The sequence below is a fragment of the Ictidomys tridecemlineatus genome, chromosome 4, assembly GCF_052094955.1.
Source record: "Ictidomys tridecemlineatus isolate mIctTri1 chromosome 4, mIctTri1.hap1, whole genome shotgun sequence".
Taxonomy (NCBI): Eukaryota; Metazoa; Chordata; class Mammalia; order Rodentia; family Sciuridae; genus Ictidomys; species Ictidomys tridecemlineatus.
The window spans coordinates 108,735,882-108,755,636 of NC_135480.1; the positions used below are offsets into that span (position 1 = coordinate 108,735,882).

The 19,755-nt window shown below is 43.0% G+C and overlaps 1 protein-coding gene and 1 long non-coding RNA gene across 17 annotated transcripts in view; one reads left to right on the forward strand and one right to left on the reverse strand.

The window, feature by feature from the left end:
• Positions 1-19,755, forward strand: part of Pknox2 (PBX/knotted 1 homeobox 2) — a 267,002-nt gene that overhangs the window by 211,307 nt on the left and 35,940 nt on the right. For all 16 annotated transcript variants that reach the window (XM_078047273.1, XM_078047280.1, XM_078047276.1 and 13 more), the window contains 2 exons: positions 5,415-5,586; positions 19,401-19,589. In XM_078047273.1, the coding sequence (XP_077903399.1) occupies positions 5,415-5,586; positions 19,401-19,589 (361 nt within the window). The remainder of the gene's footprint in view (positions 1-5,414; positions 5,587-19,400; positions 19,590-19,755) is intronic.
• LOC144377223 (uncharacterized) lies at positions 18,208-19,436 on the reverse strand. Its single transcript, XR_013437978.1, has 3 exons — positions 19,382-19,436; positions 18,920-19,017; positions 18,208-18,746 (listed from the first exon to the last, which is right to left on the reverse strand). It is a non-coding gene; the product is annotated as an uncharacterized LOC144377223 (long non-coding RNA).

The following is a 19,755-nucleotide window of genomic DNA, read 5'->3' on the forward strand; positions in this document are numbered from 1 at the left end:
ATGCTTCCAGAAAGCTCTGCATAAATGGGGGTCAGCCCAGCCTTGCCCAGAAGAAACTCTCTCTCTCTCTCTTGAACCAGTAGATATTTTGATCCCAGGGGTCCAGCCTCAGTGGTGGTAACCCTTTCAAAGGGTTTTGGCCAATGCCCTGTCCCATCTGATCTACTTTCCTGGGGAGCAGCCCCAGACACCCTAGCCCCAAACTGGGCATTCCACACCAACAAATCGGGTGATGTAGAAAACTCGAAAGCAGAAATGTCAGAAGTAATTAAACCAAACGATGGCTTAAACCCCTGTAGAAATCAACACATCCGGTTTAATCACCTTCTTAAGCTAGCACAGGCTGCAATTCTATGGAGAGGGCTTCTTTATTTCTTTGGATCGTTAACAGGAACTGCATATCTTGAGCTTGATTTTAGTTTGGATGCTCCTGGGGAGAGGTGATGAGGGTGGGGGTGGGGCAGGGGGCTTGGAAAAGAAAAAAGAAATAATAAAATGTTATTTGAGATCATCTCTTCTTCTTGTCTCCCCAAGCCTCGTCACTCCCTCCCTCCTGTCTCTGTCCGTGCTCCCAGCACCCGGGCGGAGGCACAGTGCTGAATGTGCTAAATTAGGCCATTAGAGAAATTCATTTCTCTTTATTAGTCTGTGTCAAATCCTTTTTATTAGTGGCTGGAAACGACCTCTCTTCTGCAGTAAAATGTCATGCCAGTTCACTCCTTTTATTTGTTCTGCACTGACGAGGCTCAAACTCTCACTGAATTAGTGCAGTGAGATTTATTTCCTCCAAATTTTGAACGGCTTAAGAGAGATTGGGGTGGAGGGGGCGGTCACACGGAGGCAGCTTGCGGGGAGCAGAGCAGGGAAAGGATCTGGGAGGGGGAAGGTGAGCTCTCATAGAGGTCAAATGTCCTCAGCTCTTTGGAAATAAAGTCTAATGACCATCTCTCATATCTTGTGCATTGCCTTCTGGGCACTGGGGACTGAGTTTCTACATTCCTGCTTCTAGCCCCTGAAAGATGATGATCTACAGTGGAAGGTCCTGGACACCCAGAAAAGGAGCTCCCTGAAACTCATGATCTGGGCCTGGGGGTTGTAGCTCAGTGGTACAAAACTTGCCTAACATGGATGAGGCTCTGGATTCCATCCCCAGCATCACAGGGGAAAATATTCTTGTTGGACAAACTGAGGCTCTAGAAGGCCAAGGTCCCACAACTAATGGGAAATCAGAGAAGGGTATTCTTGGCTCAGGTGGCTTAAATGCCAGCTCTCATAGACCCTGCCCTATTCAGAGTGACCCCTGGGCCTTCCGCCAAGGCTGCTGGAAAAGACTCTTTGAGGGTGCCTGCTGGCCTCATCTCCATTTTATGTGGGATCCATTGGAGGGTAGCTTTAAAAATAAAGGTCAACCCTTAGGCAGGAACAGGGCAACAGGGGAGAAGGCAGATGACTCCCATAACTGGGTTGGGAACAGTCCTAGAGAAGTCCTACAGCTACAGCCTTGGAACTTAGCACATTGTCTCAGTAGTGCCAGTGCTTTAGGTGGCAGATGAGCAGGTAGCAGTCTGGGTTCATTTGAGTGATCTAGGAGGACAGGGAGTGGGAACTATAGGCAGTCCCTCCTGGCCCTGGTATGGGTCATGTGGAAAATTGTGGATAAACTCAGACTTCATATGATCTCCATGAGGCAGGTGGGATTCCTGGGATGGGTGGAGGAAGCTGGCACGGAAGCATGGGGTATGAGAAGAGAGCACCTGCCCAATCCTCAGGTAAGGAGGGCTGGACAGATGTGGCCAGGCAACCTCCATCAAGTCCACCCTATGCTCCATGGTTGGTTAACTTGGGGGAAAGAACAGGTGGCATGTTCCCTTCTGAGAAATAGGAGAAGCCTTAGATGACACTACAGGGAGGCTGGGGGCATTGCTCAGTGGTAGAGCACTTGACTAGTTTGTGTGCGGCCCTGGACTCCATCCCCAGCACTGAAAAAAATAAAATAAAAAACCAGATCTGCCCTCTCATTTGCCCATTCTGGGAGAGGAGATCTGACACCTGTGGGTAGAAGAGGTTTCTAACACAGACCCATCCCTGGCCCTGCACAGAAGGTGCACATTGTTCCCCAGTGTGTGTGAGAGCACCTCCTACCTCATCCCACAAGCCCAGCTCCACCTGAGTCTTTCCAAGCACTGGACTCTGCTGCCTTTTCAAACTTGTTTTCCGTTCCTACTACCTCACTCACCTAGATTATCTTCCCAAAGCATACTGGGCTTATTCCTATCTCAAGTGCTTTCTTTGATTTTCCTCCTGCTTAGAATGCCTGTCCCTCAGTTCTTTGCATGACTGCCCCCTCATCATTTGAGGCTTAACTTAAAATGTCACCTCCTCAGAGAGGCCCTCTCAGACCACTTCTTCCTTTTGGGAGGCAAGGACAGAAACAGAAGAGATATTCCCCTCTCCCCACCCCTAGTTCTCCTAGCTGGGATGATTCTAATCATAGCAGACCACACCTGCCCACCCCACATGCCACTCACATGGTGTATACAGGAACACACAACCACACATACACAAGGCATACAGATAATGCACAGAACGCACGTACACATGGTATTTGTGGCACACAAAATCGACCCCCCTGTTGCATATATGCAATACCACATGCATACCTCCTGCACAAACACAATACCATGGGTGCACACGGTGAAAACACACCGGGAGGTACATGACACTCCTATCCTTGTTCTATCAGCAGTCTGCTTTCAACACCAGTGCACACATGTGCACACATGTGTACACATACACACACATACACATGCATGCACACCCCATCACCTCTCTACCCAGCGGCTGTGCACCCTCCCTCCAGTCAGTGAGAAAGGAATGTGCAGTGACCGCGGCTGCCGTGGGTTGGGGCAGGGGCTGCACCCCCACCACCTGGCACGATGCTGCGGATTATTAGTTCCTGGTAATTTAGTGCCCTTGTACAGAGTCGATTTGTGCCTTTCATTCCTAATTGATCTAGTGGCTGTTTAAATGGCAGCAGGCATCTGTTGAGAGTAGGAAGGTTCATAAGGCGCAATAATTCATAACACCGTCTGGAATTTGCCTTTCATGGCCCTCAGCTAAACCACTGCAGGGCTCTGCTTAAATTACAGCCACTGAGGCTTTCTTTGGTATTCCACTCAGGGCCAGGAGAATCTTGCATTAAACTGGGATCAGGTTAGATTAGACTATAATATGCTGCAGTATTAGTGGCTGCAAATGAAGACTTATACTGGAGTTTAACCCCTTCACCTGGTGTTCTCTTTGTCTTCAGCCAGATGGCTAAACTCACCCATTGTTTTTCCCTGCCAGCTTTCTACCAGGGCTCAATAGATCTTCTGGTAATTTGAGGCTGCAGATGAGCCACCCTTAAATATTGACCCTCTTTCCCTACAGACTGTACATCTAACCTGCAGCCTTGAAGCCCAGGAATTTATGCATCAGCTCCCAAAACAAGGGTTAGGGAGACAGTGTCTGAGGGCAGCCTCTGCCAAGCCTAGCAATTCATGTGAAGTGGGAATTTATCTTTTTTCATCTCCCATCTTGCCTGAGCCTGAGTAGAAAAACCCATACAGTGTGAGAATGAGCAGCAGTGGGGGTAACCACTATATGTCTTTTGTCCAGGATTGTAAGAATTCTGGAAGGGGACAGGAACTTGGGGGTTTCCCTACTCACTTACAAATGCTGTGAATACTGTGTAGGCTGTATATTCAATTCTTTCTCAGTGCGTCTAATTGTAGTGTGCCAGAGGGGAAAAGCATTATCTGTTTTCCTTTTCAGACCTTAACTGTGTCCTTCAATATGGTAGCCACTAGCCACATGTGGCTATTTAAATTTAAATTAATTAAAATTCAATAAAATAAAAAATTAAGCATCCTAGTTGCAATAGTCATATTTCAAGTATTCATTGGCCTCATGTGGCTAGTGGTTACTGTATTGGACAGTGCAGATTACAGAACATTTCCATCACTGTAGAAAGTTCTATTGGACAGTGATGGTTACAGCATTCCCTCTGGAAGAGACCCCAGGGGTCAGGTACAGTACACATTCCTTCTCTCCCAGCAAGCAGGGCTGCATCAAAAAGAAAACTGCATTTCATGGTCCCAGGAGTCTGAGGAGACAGACCAGAGACTGATGTGTGAATGCTTTTTTTGGAACTGTAGGGAAAGAGAACGGGGCTCTCCAGAGTTCAGGGTCAACAACCCAGGCACTAGCATGCAATATGCTGCAGAAATAAATGTGATATGCACTTATGCATGCAAAATAAGTATGTATACATATATATATTCAACGAATATTTGTGGAGATCCACGTACCTCTACTTGACTCTAGATGAATAAGGTGCGCTTGATTCCTGCTCACAGTCTAAGTGAGAAAGGAAGATGATAAAACAAACAACTTAGAAACAATCAGCATTTGGAGGAAGTCAAGGATCTGGTGATCTCTAAGATGACACCCATATAGTCATTTAGGTAAGGAGTTCAGCTCACACATATACTTCACAGAAACATGCCCACACATGATCGCACGCACGCGCACACACACACACACACACACACACACAGAGTGCATTCATTGATTCATTCAGTCACCTAGTATTTATATGTACTTGCTTTGACAAGATCTAGGGATACAACAATCATTAACACAGGGACAGCCTTGGAGGCGAACAGTGAACACATAATGATGCAAATAATCATTTAATTAACACTGAGCTAAGAGTAGGATGACGGAAAAGTGCAGGGTTGATGTTATTCATATAATTGGGATATCTGACCTAAACCGAGCCTGCCAACAGACACTGGACAGGTGGAGACATCTGCCTACCGTGTAGGCAAGTATTTGGGCTCATGCACATCCCCCACATACAAGTGCTTGTACAATCTGCTGTCCTCAGTTGCTCTAGATATTGTGTGTGTATGTGTGTGTTTCTATGATGTATATATGTGAACTGAAATACTTACTTAAATGACTCTATGAGTCTTAGCTGGGATATCACCTACGGATGTTCACATCGTGGATTTCTCTGAATATTTCCCATATTTCTTTCTTGGGTCAACTCTGAATCAGAAATAGACACTTACTTCTTTGAAGGGTTATAACTGCTCATCCCTCTTCAAACATCCGTGTAGTTTATCTATCTAAAGAGAAAAGGTAGGAGCCCTCTGACGTCCCAGGTACTAGGGGACTGAACCCTCTATGCCAGGGCACAAACATTGCCATTAGGTTGACCCTGGGGGCTGGGGACATTCTCAAGGAGTGGGACCTGGGGAGAAGAAGTGATGGGAATGTGGGAAAAGGAACCAGATGGCTTCTGAGCCCAGCCAGCAGCACGGTCTCTGTGTGTGCGCATGTGTGAGTTCTTGATGTCCCCGCAGGCACCCTCTTTTCCCGCTCCTGACGCTGCTGTTTGAGAAATGTGAACAGGCCACCCAGGGCTCTGAGTGCATCACCTCCGCCAGCTTTGATGTGGACATCGAGAACTTTGTCCACCAGCAGGAGCAGGAGCACAAACCCTTCTTCAGCGATGATCCAGAACTGGACAATCTGGTAAAGACCCTCCACCCCACACCCTGGCTAGAATCTCCTACCCTTTGGTCCCCCTAAAATACCCTGGAAATGTTCCTTTTGTTAATTTATTCAACAAAATATTTTTAGTCCCCACCATGGGACACTAGATGCATCATATTAGCAGCTGAGAACCATGTCTAAGTTCTTATATCACGAGCTTCAGGAGCTGGCCCTGCTGCCCAACTCCCTCCTGTCTCTGCCCATGGTGGCACCAGAATCTTACTCCCCACCATCCTGCAGAACCAGCCAACTGAAAAGAGGGTGTGAACTCTAAGGTAGCTGCCCCAGGCCTGGAGTCCTCCTAGAGAGGAACTGATGCCTCGGATGCTACTGGCTAGAGAATGAGAGTCACAAGCATGTTCAAGCACATCAACAGAAAGAGCTGGGGACCCGGTCATCCTAAGAAGATCAGCAGAGAGGCCCCACCTGCTTAGGGGACACAGCAGATCAGGTTCTCCACCAGTTTGCCACTCAGATCATCACTATAGTTTACAAAAAATACATTGCTAGGCCATATCAGGGAGCTTTTGTAAGATCAGTGGGATCTTTGTGAATTTTCATTTTAGGTTTCCTAAGCAACAGCAATCACCAGTTAGGTTTGGTGGCCCCCAACCTGTATGGCATCTGAAATTCTCCTCTGTCCTTGGGAATTCTGCTGCAGGAAGACATTAGAGAGGCTGCTCTGTGTGTCCATCACTCTAAATAGTCCTCCTGGAATTATTAACCACAGTTCCTAATTTTTCTGTGGGTGGATTGCCCAGAGTATGCATGGTGAATTTGGAAACTCTGCAAAACTCTCCCTCATACATTGATTGATGATAGTGCTGACCTCTTGCACCCAGCATTTAACTGGTACCTGTTCCAAAAAGGAGAACAGAATTAGAAAAGCAAATGTGACTCCAAAAAGGAAGGAAGAAAAATTACACACACGTGCGGGCACACACACCTACATGCATAGTACATCTGCAGAACAGATGTAAAGGACTTTGTTATTATTCTGTGCTGTGAATTATCCACACTGCTGTTTCAGGGTTGAGTGTGGTCCTTTATGAAGTCCAGAAGAGTTACCAAGAGAACCCACCCTGGTCTGCAAATTTGTGATGTTGGATAAGGCTATTTAGAGATCAGGAGCAGGCCCCGAGCAGAGGATAAGCACTGCCCACTGTCAAGAATGTTGGTGGAGGCAGTGAGAGCCCCAAATCCACCTCTGCTAGTCCCTGACACTTGCTCTTCTCTGGCTTTGATTGAGCAGCCCCACTTCCCAAAAGGCCGGGCTGCTATTTTGGAATCCTCTAGGAAAGCTTCCCTTTACAGGTTCACCAATTGGCCAACTATTAAGTGCAGGCTGGTCTGGCTTGCCTTGCTCCTCGGCTAATCAGAATCAGACTATAACTGGGAAGCAGATTTGTAGAACCCAGACCCAGGCAGCCATGGAGCCAGGACATGAGGCAGTCACTTCTGCAGGAGTGAGAGTGAACCTGGGGACCAGGATCGTCGTCCTCACTTGACACAAAAAGATACTGGTGTAGCGGAACATGGTGGCACATCGCGGTGATCCCAGTGACTTGGGAGATTCAGGCAGGAGGATCTCAAATTTGAGACCAGCCTCAGCATCTTTACAATTTAGTGACACCCTCTCAAAAATAAATAAGGATTGGGGACATAGTTCAGTGGTAAAGCCCTCCAGGTTTAATCATCAATAAGAAAGAAAGAAGAAAAAAAAAAAAAGAAAGAAAGAAAAATAGCAGCTTGGAAGGCTGAAGCAGGAGAATCGCAGGTTTGAAGCTAACCTCGGCAATTTAGTGAGACTGTAAGCAATCTAGTGAAACCCTATCTCAAAGTAAGAAAAATTAAGTTTAAAAAATTTTTTAAATTTGTTCTAATTTGTTATACATGACAATAGAATGCATTTTGACACATACATAAATGGAGTATAACTTCTCATTCTTCTGGTTGTACATGATGTAGAATCACACCAGTCATGTGATCATATATGTATGTAGCTTCTGTCATTCCTACCCCCACACACCTCCTCCTTTCACTAACCTCTGCCTAATCCAAAGTACCTCTATTTTTCCCTAGCCCACCTCCTTATTGTGGGTTAGCATCTACATATCAGAGAGAGCATTTGGCTTTTGGGTTTTTTTTTGGACTGGCTTATTTCTCTTAGCATGATAGTCTCCAGTTCCATCCATTTACCAGCAAATGCCATAATTCCATTCTTATTTAAGGCTGAGTAATATTCCATTGTGTATATATACCACATTTTCTTTATCCATTCATCTGTTGAAGAGCATCTAGGTTGGTTCCATATTTTGGCAATTGTGAATTGAGCTGTTATAAACAGTGATGTGGCTATGTCACTGTAGTATGCTGATTTTAAGTCCTTTGAGTATAAACCAAAGGGTAGAATAGCTGGTTCAAATTCCATTCCAAATTTTCTGAGGAATCTCCATACTGCTTTCCATAATGGTTGCACCAATTTATAGTCCCACCAGGAGTGTATGAGTGTACCTTTCCCCCCACATCCTCATCAACTTTATTGTTGCTTGTATTCTTGATAATTGCCCCCCCAAAAAAAATTTAAAAGGGCTGGGGATGTGGCTCAGTGGTTAAGCACCCCTGGTAGGCAAAAAATAAAGAAAGAAAGAGGGGGAGGGAGGAAGGTCGAGAGAGAGAGAGAGAGAGAGAGAGAGAGAGAGAGAGAGAGAGAGAGAGAGAGAGAGAGAGAGAAAGGGAAGGAAGGAAAGGAGAAGGAAAACAAAACAAAACAAACAAACAAAAATAGAGGCCCAAGTTGGGGTAAGGAAATACCTAAAATTGGACTGAGGAATATGAAGGAATTTAAACCTTCTTACAAGGCAAAGGACTGAAGACAACCTCCCATTCTAGCACAGCCTAGAAAAATCAAAACGTGGCTTTGTTCTGCCCTTGCCAATATTGCTCAGGTCTCAGCATTCTGTTCAAAGAATCAGATCTTTTGATTCAATCCAATAAAACTGGCTTGAGTGTCTGCTATATGCCAGGCCTTTACTAGGGACATGGATGTTGTGGAAGATACCCTAGTGGTCCCAAGCTTCTGGTGTCCTCTGGGCTTCTGTATCAGATAGCTGGGCTGGGAGTGGTCCAGCTGGTGGAGCATCTTTAGGAGTTTCATCTTGTCTCATGGACCTGATTTGTCTAGATGAGTTAGTCAACGATTGGTTGATTATGTAAATTGGGAGGTTTGAAACAGCACTTGAAAGACAAAAGATGAGCCTAGCGTCCCCATTAACTGTTTGTGACTTTGATGGCTGGCTGAACTGCTTTGAAGCTCGGTTTCCTCATCTGTAGGGCTAATATACCTATCTCATGTGATTGTAATTTTAAAAAAAGTTAATGAGGTGGCTCATGGAATTGGCCTTTACAACTGCCTGGCACCCAGGAGATTAATCTCAAATGCAATATCATCATGGCAAGGTGTTCCAGCTCCCTGACCTAACCTCCTGGCCACCAAAGAGATTTAATGGCTGAAATTGGGGGTGGGATGGAGGGGTGTCAAACAGTGCCCTTTGCCACCCCTGCTCCTGGTCCTGTGTCAGGTGGGGAGATGAAGAGACCAAGCACAGGAGTCATCATTAAAACAAGAATCATGTCGCCAGCACAGCCGAGATGCACATAATTAGAAATTAGAAAAAGGTCAGATCGCGTTATTACCAGCTCAATCAGCTGCCGAGTGCCACAGCCAGTTAATTTGGCATCTGTATTTTTTACAACCCCGCACACGTAGCCCAACGGACTGTAACTCTTTATCCGGACAGATATACTGCGCAGCCGAGCAGGGACATAAAATGAGGGACCCCAAGCAAATGAGCTGAGATAATTGAGAGATTTATTTTTTATATATATGTGTGTCAGGGTGGCTTTCCTTTGCCCTTGAATACTGACTTTCGTAGATGGGTTTGTCAGGAGGGCACCTGGATCCCCACAAACGCGGAAGGTCCCTCCCCCTTCTCTCCTCCCTACCCAGGGCCAGAGGGCAGCTCTGGCCCCGCCCAGCTGTCCTCGGTCCACTATGACTCACTCCTCCCAATTCCCTGCGGGTCTCTCTCTTCTCCCGCGCATTGCCAGTCTCTCTCTTGCTCTCTGCAATCTTCTAGAGTCGCTTTTCCAAACAAATCCCCATGGGAGGATTGAGTCACTTCTCCCAAGCTGCCCCAAAGATCAGAGAGAGCATCCCAGATTTCTGAGCGAGCTTCCCTCCCTGTGAGCCTGCCGCTGCACAGCTCCCCTGCTGCGGGGTGGGATGGGGGGGACTCACAGAGAGTTGATGCGGGGGAGGGCGGACCTAACCCCAGAGAGAAGCAAGTCCAAAGACACTGACATCCAGAAAAGAGAACTGACTTGTCAGGACCAGAACCCAAGTCACTGACTCCTGATTTTATGCTCCTCCCGCAGTTTCCCCACCTCTTCTCCCAGGTGGCAATAAAGCCCTCACTTACAAATAAGAGAGTGCCTCTAATAAAATCTCCCCACCCCCTGGCCCAGCCCATACTCTGACACTCTCTAAGTCCCTGTCTCCAGTTTCCATGCCATGGAGGTTGCTTTCCACTTAAAGTGGTTAAGCTGGACCCCCTGGGGAGAGGGGGGCTCCAGTTCCCACAGCCCTGGTGCTAACCAAGTCTATTTCTTACCTGGTCCTAGATCCCTTCTCTGGGCCCAGCAGCCTCTGACTGGCAGTTGGTAAAGTTTGTAAAATTTGCAAGTTCCCCAAACCCCTTTGAAAGGTAAAAGCTTTTTGTTTTATAAAATCTGATTTACAGGCCCCTGGTGCAGGGCCAAGGTTTTATATATTATGCAAGATTTCAAACTAAGGCTGTAAAACGTACGGTTTCAGTTTCATGCATGGAATTTTTTTATGTGTAAATTTTTTAACATTTATAGGGCACGTTTTAATGAGACTCTGGTGCGGCTCAAGGGACAGATTATGGCTGCCTGACCGCAAAGCCAACTCCAAAATGGAGCCGCCCAGATCCCTGGGCCCACTCTGAAGAAGCAGGCCAGCGGCTAGAGGTTGAAAAGAAGGAGGCAGCCCAGATCTCTGGCCCAGGAGACCACAAGCCAGCCCCATTCCCAGAGTTATTCACTTCAGCCTTCAATCTAGGCTCTGCCTGGATAGCAGCGGAAAATCCCACAGACACCAGGAAAGGGAAAGGAAATAATAATCAATGCTGGTAATAGTTAACATTTATGGAGCACTTACCAGGTGCCAGGTACCATTCTGAACACTTTATATCTATTATCTTATTTAATCCTCTTTCCAAACCCACAAGGCATGTATTAATACTCTTCCCAATTTTCACTTGCCTGACATACTAAGGCCCTGGATTTAATCCTTCAGCACCAATATATGTTTTTATATATATATATAAACACACACACATATATATATACATATACATGTATAATATACATATATATATAACATACATATATATGTACGTGTGTGTATATATATATACACACATGTGTTTATGTGTTTATGTGTATATATCGGGCCCAAGGAAGGGATCTAGAACCAGGTAAGAAATAGACTTGGTGAGCACCAGGGTTGTGGGAACTGGAGCCCACCTCTCCCCAGGGGGTCCAACTTAGCCACTTTGAATGGAAAGCTACCTCCATGGCATGGGAACTGGAGACAGGGAGGTAGAGAGTGTCAGAGTGTGGCCCCTGAGGGTGTGCCTTTGGGGGAGATTTTACATTTATATATGTATAAAATCTCCCCATTTTAAGAGGTGAAATCACTAGCACAAGATCACACCACACAGCTAGAGAAAGGAATCAAGCTCTAAACTATAGCCACACTAAACTATTACACCACCTTACAGCCAGCCTTTTATGCCTTTCTAGGAACCAGGTATTTTTTATGTCTTTTCTAGTCACATCTCATTTAATCCTCAATACAACTCTGAGGGAAGTGTGTGTGTGTGTGTGTGTGTGTGTGTGTGTGTGTTGCTGGGGATGGAACCCAGGGCCTTGTCTATGATAAGTAAGAGCTCTACCACTGAACTCTACCCCCAACCCATGGGAGTCACAATTATCATACCTATTTTACAGGTAAGGAAACTAAAGTTCAAAGATTAAGTAAATCACTCAAAGTCTCACAGTAGGTGAAAGACTCAAGATCCTCAGCCTCCGAAACCCATTGTCTTTGGGTGCCCTACTTTGCTATTTAATTCACAAAGTGACTCTGTGTTATGATTTAGATATGAGGTAGCCCCCAAAAGCTCATGTGTGAGACAATGCAAGAATGTTCAGAGGTGCAATGATTATGAGAGTTGTGACCTAATCAGTGGATTAATCCACTGATAAACTGAGTGGTAAATGTAGGGTGTGGCTGGAGAAAGTAGGTCCCTGGGGGTGTGCCTTTGGGGTTTATATTTTGTCCCTGGTGAGCAGAGCCATCTCTCTGCTTTCTGGTTGCCATGTCCTGAGCTGCTTTCCTCTGCCACACTCTTCCACCAAATCTGTTCACCAGGATGTTCTGCCTCACCTTGGATCCAGAGGTAAGGAATCTACTCTCTGTGAACTGAATTTTCTGAAACTGTGAACCAAAATAAACCTTTCCTCCTCTAAACTGTTCTTGTCAGGTCTTTAGGTCACAGTGACACAAAGCTGACTAAAACACCCTGTGGTTGTTGTTATCCCCATTTAATGGGAAGAAATCAAAGACCAAGGACCTTGTTGCAAATAATTTTTATAGCTGGAACTTGAGCCCAGTGGGTCTAACATGGGAAGTCAAGCCTTTTCCTTTTGTCCTCTCCTGCTTCTCCACATTCTGAGGCCATCAAAGTGGAAGTGCCAAGTTCCTTATCAGAAAGTGATTTAACTTGTCATGTATGATAGTTTCCATAAAATGTTAATTCAGGGCCCCTCTGGCAGTTTTCCATCCGGAGTTTCACCTTTCTTCCATTTTCCACTTTTTATGTTAGTGACCCCACATGACCAACTGGTCAAGCCAAACTGGATTGGTCTAGAAAAATTCTTGATTAGATTTTAGCTCTGACTGCCCCAGTGATCCACAAGAAATTTCAGAGCACATTAAGGAATGTGTGTTTCTAAACTCCTTCTTCTGTGGGGGAGAGTTGTCCTAGCTCCCCAACTCACAAAAGAGAAAGGAGAGGGTGGAAGGAACTAACACCAAAGACAAGGAAACCTCCCTGATTCCTACAAGGAAGTGAGCAGGTTAGCTAATCTCTGAGCCTCCTTATTCTTATCTCTGGAAGAATGATAGATAATACTGCCTGTATCCCTGTGGTGATGAGACTCAAATGAGATAATGGAGAGAAAAGCATTTTGTAAATTTGTAAAGTGCTATGTGTACAAATGTTTTGAAAGACAAGGAATTATTATTATCAAGTGAAGAAGCCAGGTACCACAAGAGAGGCGACCATTTAGAAAAGAACTTGAAAGTGTGTGTGTGGGGGGCACATCGGTGTGATGAATTGACATTTATTGAGGACCTATTGTATGCCCAGAACATTTGCATACATGGTCTTCTTCAATTTTCATAATAACTTGAAGGTGTAGGTATTATTACCATCCATTTGTACAGATAAAGTATAAAACCACCAGTCCAAAATGCCAGGTAATAGATTTGGAACATCACACACATGACTTCATAGAAAACAAGAAGCCCTGGTGTTCCATACTTTCCTTGGACTGTGGTACTTCTGTACATGTTAAGAGACTAAAATGTGAGTTTGCATCTTGCTTTGCTTTTTTTGAAGGGGACTTCTTTGAAGAAGAAGGCTGCACCTTTATTTTGACAAAGAAAGAAAAGAGAAGCTGAAAAATAGATCAAAACCTGGGAAAGGAATTAAGGATACGTTTATCACATTTGGTGATGATATTAAATTAAGTGGCATTGTTATTGCCACTTAGAAGGCTTGGAATAACGTTTTACATGACCCAAATCATTTAGAAAAACTGTTTAATAAATCAGCACTTTATTCTCACTTAAATGCAAAAATCTAAAATAAAAATATATGAGAATTTGGGGCTGGGGTTGTGGCTCAGCAGTAGAACGCTCGTCTAGCACGCACGACGGCCTGGGTTCGATCCTCAGCACCATATTAAAAAAAAAAAAAAAGGTATTGTGTCCAACTACAACTAAAATAAAATATTTTTAAAAAAATATGAGAATTTAAAAAAACCTGGGAATTATTTTTTCACTATCTAAATACGAAATAACAGTAGAGAAACCAATGGGATATTAGAAACTACTGAGCTTTTTAAAAATATGTATTTACTTCCCTGTGATTTATAAAGCACTTTCCCATTATTACCTGTTAGGTTTTACCATATTTTGTGAATTAGAAATGATTATCCCCATTTTACAAATGAGGAAACTGAGGTTCAGAGAAGTCATGGAGTTTGTCCATTGGCATCAGTGGACATGACCTCAAATCCAGGCTGTTTGACAGTGAATCCTACAGGCTTTCTGCTATTCAGGCAGCTCCCTGCTCCTGCCACAAGGCATCGAATTGTCCATCTTTTTTTTCTAATATTGAAGAGGTCCTACATATTCATTGCCTCAGAGTACCATTATGATTTACTCTACATTCTTAAATCTTTAAACCAATTCTATTAGCCCATAAAAAAGTAATCCCTTCAGCTGTGCTTTATCAGATCCAAGGATAGGTCCACTTTTGGCCACTGTGTACCAGATCCAATTTAAACATGCTGTGCATGTATTCCATTTGAACAAAAACTATTCTGAGTAGATTTTACTTTTTATTTTTTTAACTTATTTATGTTTGCTGAGTTTTTTTAAAATAATAAGTGGATTTTAGTTTTATATTTAAAATAAATGAATAGAGATATGCACTTTTGAGTGTATGTATATATATATATTGTATATGTATATATACACATATATATACACATGTGTGTATTACTATATAAGAATTTTTTAAAGAAAATAAAATGCTGATTACAGAATACAGCTAGGCATGGTGGTTCATGCCTGTAAGCCCAGCTACTTGGGAGACCAAGGCAGAAGAATCACAGATGGATTGCAAATTCAAACCCAGCCTTGGTAACTTAGTGAGACCTGGTTTCAAAAATTTTTTGAAGAGGCTGGAAATGTAGCTTGATGGTAGAGCACCCTGGGTTCAATCCCCAGTATTCACCCCCTGCTTCCCACAAAATAAGGCAGAATAGACTGGAAAATGAAAAGGAGAGGAGAAAGGAAAGAAAAAAAAGGAGAGATGGAAGGAAAAGAGAAGAAAGGTTTAAGGAATTAGGATTGTTTTTGTTTGGAGAAGAAAAAAAAACTAATTGATCGACTTATTCAAGTCAGATGTCTGGTTCAGTGTATGGCATATAGTGAGACTCAGTGTTTGTCGAATTGATAAAGTTCAGTGCAGTTGTGTTGATGGAGGCATGATGTCCTTGGTGCCTATAGAAGGCTGAATAAGCCCTTCATAGTAAGGCAGAAGAACTGTTGGCCAAATGTAGAGAAGAGCTTCTTACTCAGCAGATTGAAGAAACACAGAGGTGGTCCAAGGCAAGAAAATCATCTCCTGATGACAGGGACAGCCTAGAAGGGAAGAGGCAGCCTGTGTACCTGGTAAGCTTGCATTGTTCACGAGCTTGCAGGCTACCTGAATCATCTTGCAGAGCCAGTCAATTGAGGGTAGAAGTCCTGGTAATGCTCAGAGAATCAGAGCACGGTGGAACCCAACTGCCCAACCCTCTTTTCACCCATGTGCTGAGGTGCTCTGATGCTGGGAGTGAGAGATGGGAAATAAGAGCAGCTGAATAAGGGAACATTATCAGGGAAGGTTCTGAAAATCCTAATCTTTAATGCCCCCAAAGCTATTTGGTTTTCCTAGAACTTCATACTTCCTGTCACACTGAGCCCCTCCACCCCAACCCATGTACTCTTTATAGTCCCATTTTCTCTATGAACTTAAATCCTGAGAGTCTGTATTGAGGGTGAAGCAACTCAGGCTCAGGGATGAGGTCACGTGGCTTCATATCACCTACCAGCTGTGTGACTTTAAGCAATAAAAATTTAATATATCTGGACTTCATTTTCTTTAACTATAAATTATCGGCAGTAAGTATCCACCTACAGAGGTTCTCCTCTGAAATAGATAAGGCATGAGATGGGATTATCATAGAACTTGAGGCATAGAATAAGTTGTGTTTGGGTATTGTGATCAATCCATCAACAAGTATCTATTAAGTGCTTTATACTATGCTAACATTTTTTTTTTTTTGGTATGGTGCTGGGGATTGAACTGAGGGCCTCATGCGTGATGTCAGACAAGTGCTCCACCACTGAACTACATCCCCAGCCCCATGTGCTCATCATTCTGAGAAGCATAAACCAAGACCTCCATGGCCAAAGTCAAGTAGAAAATTTAGGCAAGAGCACATCTTTATTAAGTTCCTAACTGCACTTTTCAGTGCAAATGATTCATACTATTGTTACCATTCTTCTCTTTGCCTGAAATTACTCAATCTCCATCAGTCTCAGCCCCTTGAATGTAGCACTCCATAGGAAGCCCTGCATAAAGTCATACAATTGTTGGTTTCTGAGTATAAGCAACAGTCTAATTTAGTACTCTAAAAATCCTTACTTATTTGAGCTCAATCCCTGCCCATCAGACAATCCATAAGCCCAGCCCACGGAATGTAGGCTCCCAACTTGAAATGCCAAAGAGTCTCAAGAAGGGTGCAACACTGACCTCCAACCACAGGCTCTATACATACCTCACACTCAAAAATTTCTGGGAGTGGTTTCCTTCCCTTTTTATGTTGTCTAAACTTGTTCCTCAGCATTAAAATGCTGGCTGAAAGCTGGAAGGGTGGGATTAAATACAGACTCCCATGTATTGTTTGTGTCATCAGAACTGGATGGGAGGACAATGAGCACACCTTTTATATATATGTATATGTATGTATATACATATATACACATAAATGAATATATATTATTGTAAACTTATATGCAATTATAAAAACTAATACAGAGATATCTGTTCCTTTCATGGATAACCATAGCACTATTGCATAAGCAAGAAAAATCCCCCAACCTTATTCACATCTCACCAGTTTTATATGCATGCACATGTGTATGTATGCAAGTATATAGTTCCATGCAATTTTATCACATTTTAGATTCATGTAAACATTATTGAAGTTAAGGAACCAAAGAGTTTCAGCCTCCCTTCTCCTCCTCACCCTCGTTGACCCCTACTTTGTTCTCTATTTTTATAATTTTGTCATTTCAAGAATGTTATATAAATGGCATTATGTGGTATCTAATCCTTTGAGATTGTTTTTCCTTCTCTCAGCATAATTCCCTCGTGATATATCCAAATCTTTGAGCATATCAATAGCTTATTCTTTTTTATTATTAAGTCATACACCATGATACAGATGGACTATAACTACTTTATCACTCACTTATTGAACTATATTTGTGTCTTTCCAGTTTGAGACTATTAGAAATAAAACTGCTTTGAACATTCATGCACAGGTATTAGTGTGAATGTATATTTTTTTATTTTTCTGGGATAAATACCCAAGAATGCAATTGCTGAGTTGTATGGTAAAGCAAATATTTAGTTTTGTAAGAAACTGTCATCATGTTTTCCAGAGTGGCTGTACCATTTTACATTCCCACTATCACTGTATGAGTGTGTAGTTTTTAGTTCCTTACTAGCATTTGGTATTATCACTATTTTTCATTTTAAGCATACTGATGGGTGGGCAGTGATATCTCATTGTGGTTTTAATTTGCATTTCCCTAATGGCTAATGACATTGAACATCTTTTCATGTGCTTATTTGCCATCTGTATATCCTCTTCAGTGAAATGTCTGATCATGTCTTTTGCCTGTGTTCTAATTGGGTTATGTGTTATTTTACTGTATAGTGTTGAGAGTTCTTTGTATATTCTACGTACAAGTGCTTTGTAAAATAGGTGGTTTGCAAATATTCTCTTGTAGGCTATGCAGTCTTTTCATCCTCTTTACAGAGTCATGTGAAGAGCAAACATTTTTAATTTTGACCAGGTCTAATTCATCATTTTCCATTTCTGAATCATGCTCTGGTATCAAGTCTAAGACCTCTTTGCCTAACCCTATATACTAAACTTTTGCTTCTGTTTTTGGCTTTTATTCCCCATCAAAGTGTTATGGTTGGAGTCTTACATTTAAATCTTTGTTCTACACTGAGTTAATTTTTGTCTAAGATGAGAGGTTTAGAAAATTGATCAAACTATATTATATTGTGTGCATGTGCAAAAAGTAGCGGCAAATCCAATTATTATGTATAACTATAATGTACCAATAAAAATACGTAATTTTTTTCAAAGATGTGAGGTTTAAATCAAAGTTCTGATTTTTTTCATTGTTTTTTGTTTTTGTTTTGTGTATGGATATCCAATTATTCCAGCACCATTTAAACAACCCCTGATTGAAAAGCAATTTGGCATTATTCATCATGAGCCATATCTATAGCTTTTCTCCTGTCATTTCTGGGAACTTATCCTAAGGAAATAATGCAGAAACAGGGAGGTAAATCTACAGGCTTTGAAAATATCCTCTTTAACACTTTTTATAAAATTGAAAAATTGGAAGTAATCTAAATGCCCAACAATAGGGGATAAGCTGAGTATGGCACACATGGAATAATATACAATAATTAAAAATACATTTACATATTAACTGCTACCCATTCAACAACTATATATTCCATATCTACACATGTTGGTACTGAAGATAACATAGTGAGCAAATTAGACACCCCTCCTCTCTCCTCAAATTCACAATCTAGAAGAAAAAAATACAAAAAAAAATTCTGTATAGAAAAATACATTAGCCAAACTAAGGGGGAAAATATCACATGTATCAGGTTATTGCAAATCGGATAAAATATACGCTTGTGGAAAAAACAAAAAGCGCCTTCTTTTAGGTTCATTAGATCAGTTTTTTTCTTTTTCAACCCTCTGTTTTCCTTACCTTCCATAGTATTTTTCTTCTATTTAATAATAAATAGCAAAGTTTCAATTGCAAAGTAGCTTCTTGCTTGGTAAGGTCAGGAATCCCCATATGAAGGGGCAACAGGCACATATACAACCATCTAAAGGGCACAGAGAACAGACAGTTAGGTATCTGGTGCCCAGCTAAGCCATGCTGGATTATTCAGTCAGTCAGCAAGTACCCATGGAGTGTCCACAAGGTAACCCATGACACATGAAGCACTCAGAATATGAGTTTAAGAACAGACAGTCCCTGACCTCTTGGGTCACTTACAACAAACTCTAATCTCAACCTTCCTTATGCTTGTTCGGTAGTTCACACTTCGCAGAGTGCCATCGTGTACATTCCCTCAGATGATCGCCTCAGTGAACCTGTAAAGTTGTTAGGGAGGGTATAATTATCCCCATTTGTTAGACACTAAGATGCAGAGAGCTTAAGCAACTTGCCCAAGGTCACACAGATAATAAATGGCAGGCCTGGAGCTTGAACCTGGCCCTTCATCTCTAAGGCCAGTGCTGTTCTCAGAATACCACAATTGCCTCAAGAACAGCTGTGATAACAGTGGGCTCAGAGCACGAGAATAATCAGCAGAGAGCCATAATGAGAATTTAAATCTTGTGGATGAGAAAGCATTGCCTATGGCAGGGATGGCTCCTCTCCCCTGCTGGGGCTGGGGCTGAGGCTGGGGATCCTGGCAGTGAGGGGCCTGTGTGTGATGCGGATGCCTGGTCTTACCTCTCCTCCCTTTCCCCAGATGGTGAAGGCAATCCAGGTCCTGAGGATCCACCTGCTGGAGTTGGAGAAAGTCAATGAACTCTGCAAGGACTTTTGCAACCGTTATATCACCTGCCTCAAAACCAAGATGCACAGTGATAACCTGCTCAGGAATGACCTCGGGGGACCCTACTCCCCCAACCAGCCCTCCATAAACCTTCACTCACAGGTAACACACAGGCTGGGTCCTATTTCCTAAGCCAGGTTTGTAGGAAGGTCCAAAAGTCCCCAGGCAACCTCAGAAAAGGAATTCAACTCACTGAATCCTTTCACCAACAGGCCCTCCTCTGATCCCCATCTTCTGTATCTCCTAGAAAATGACAAGATCTGAGAGA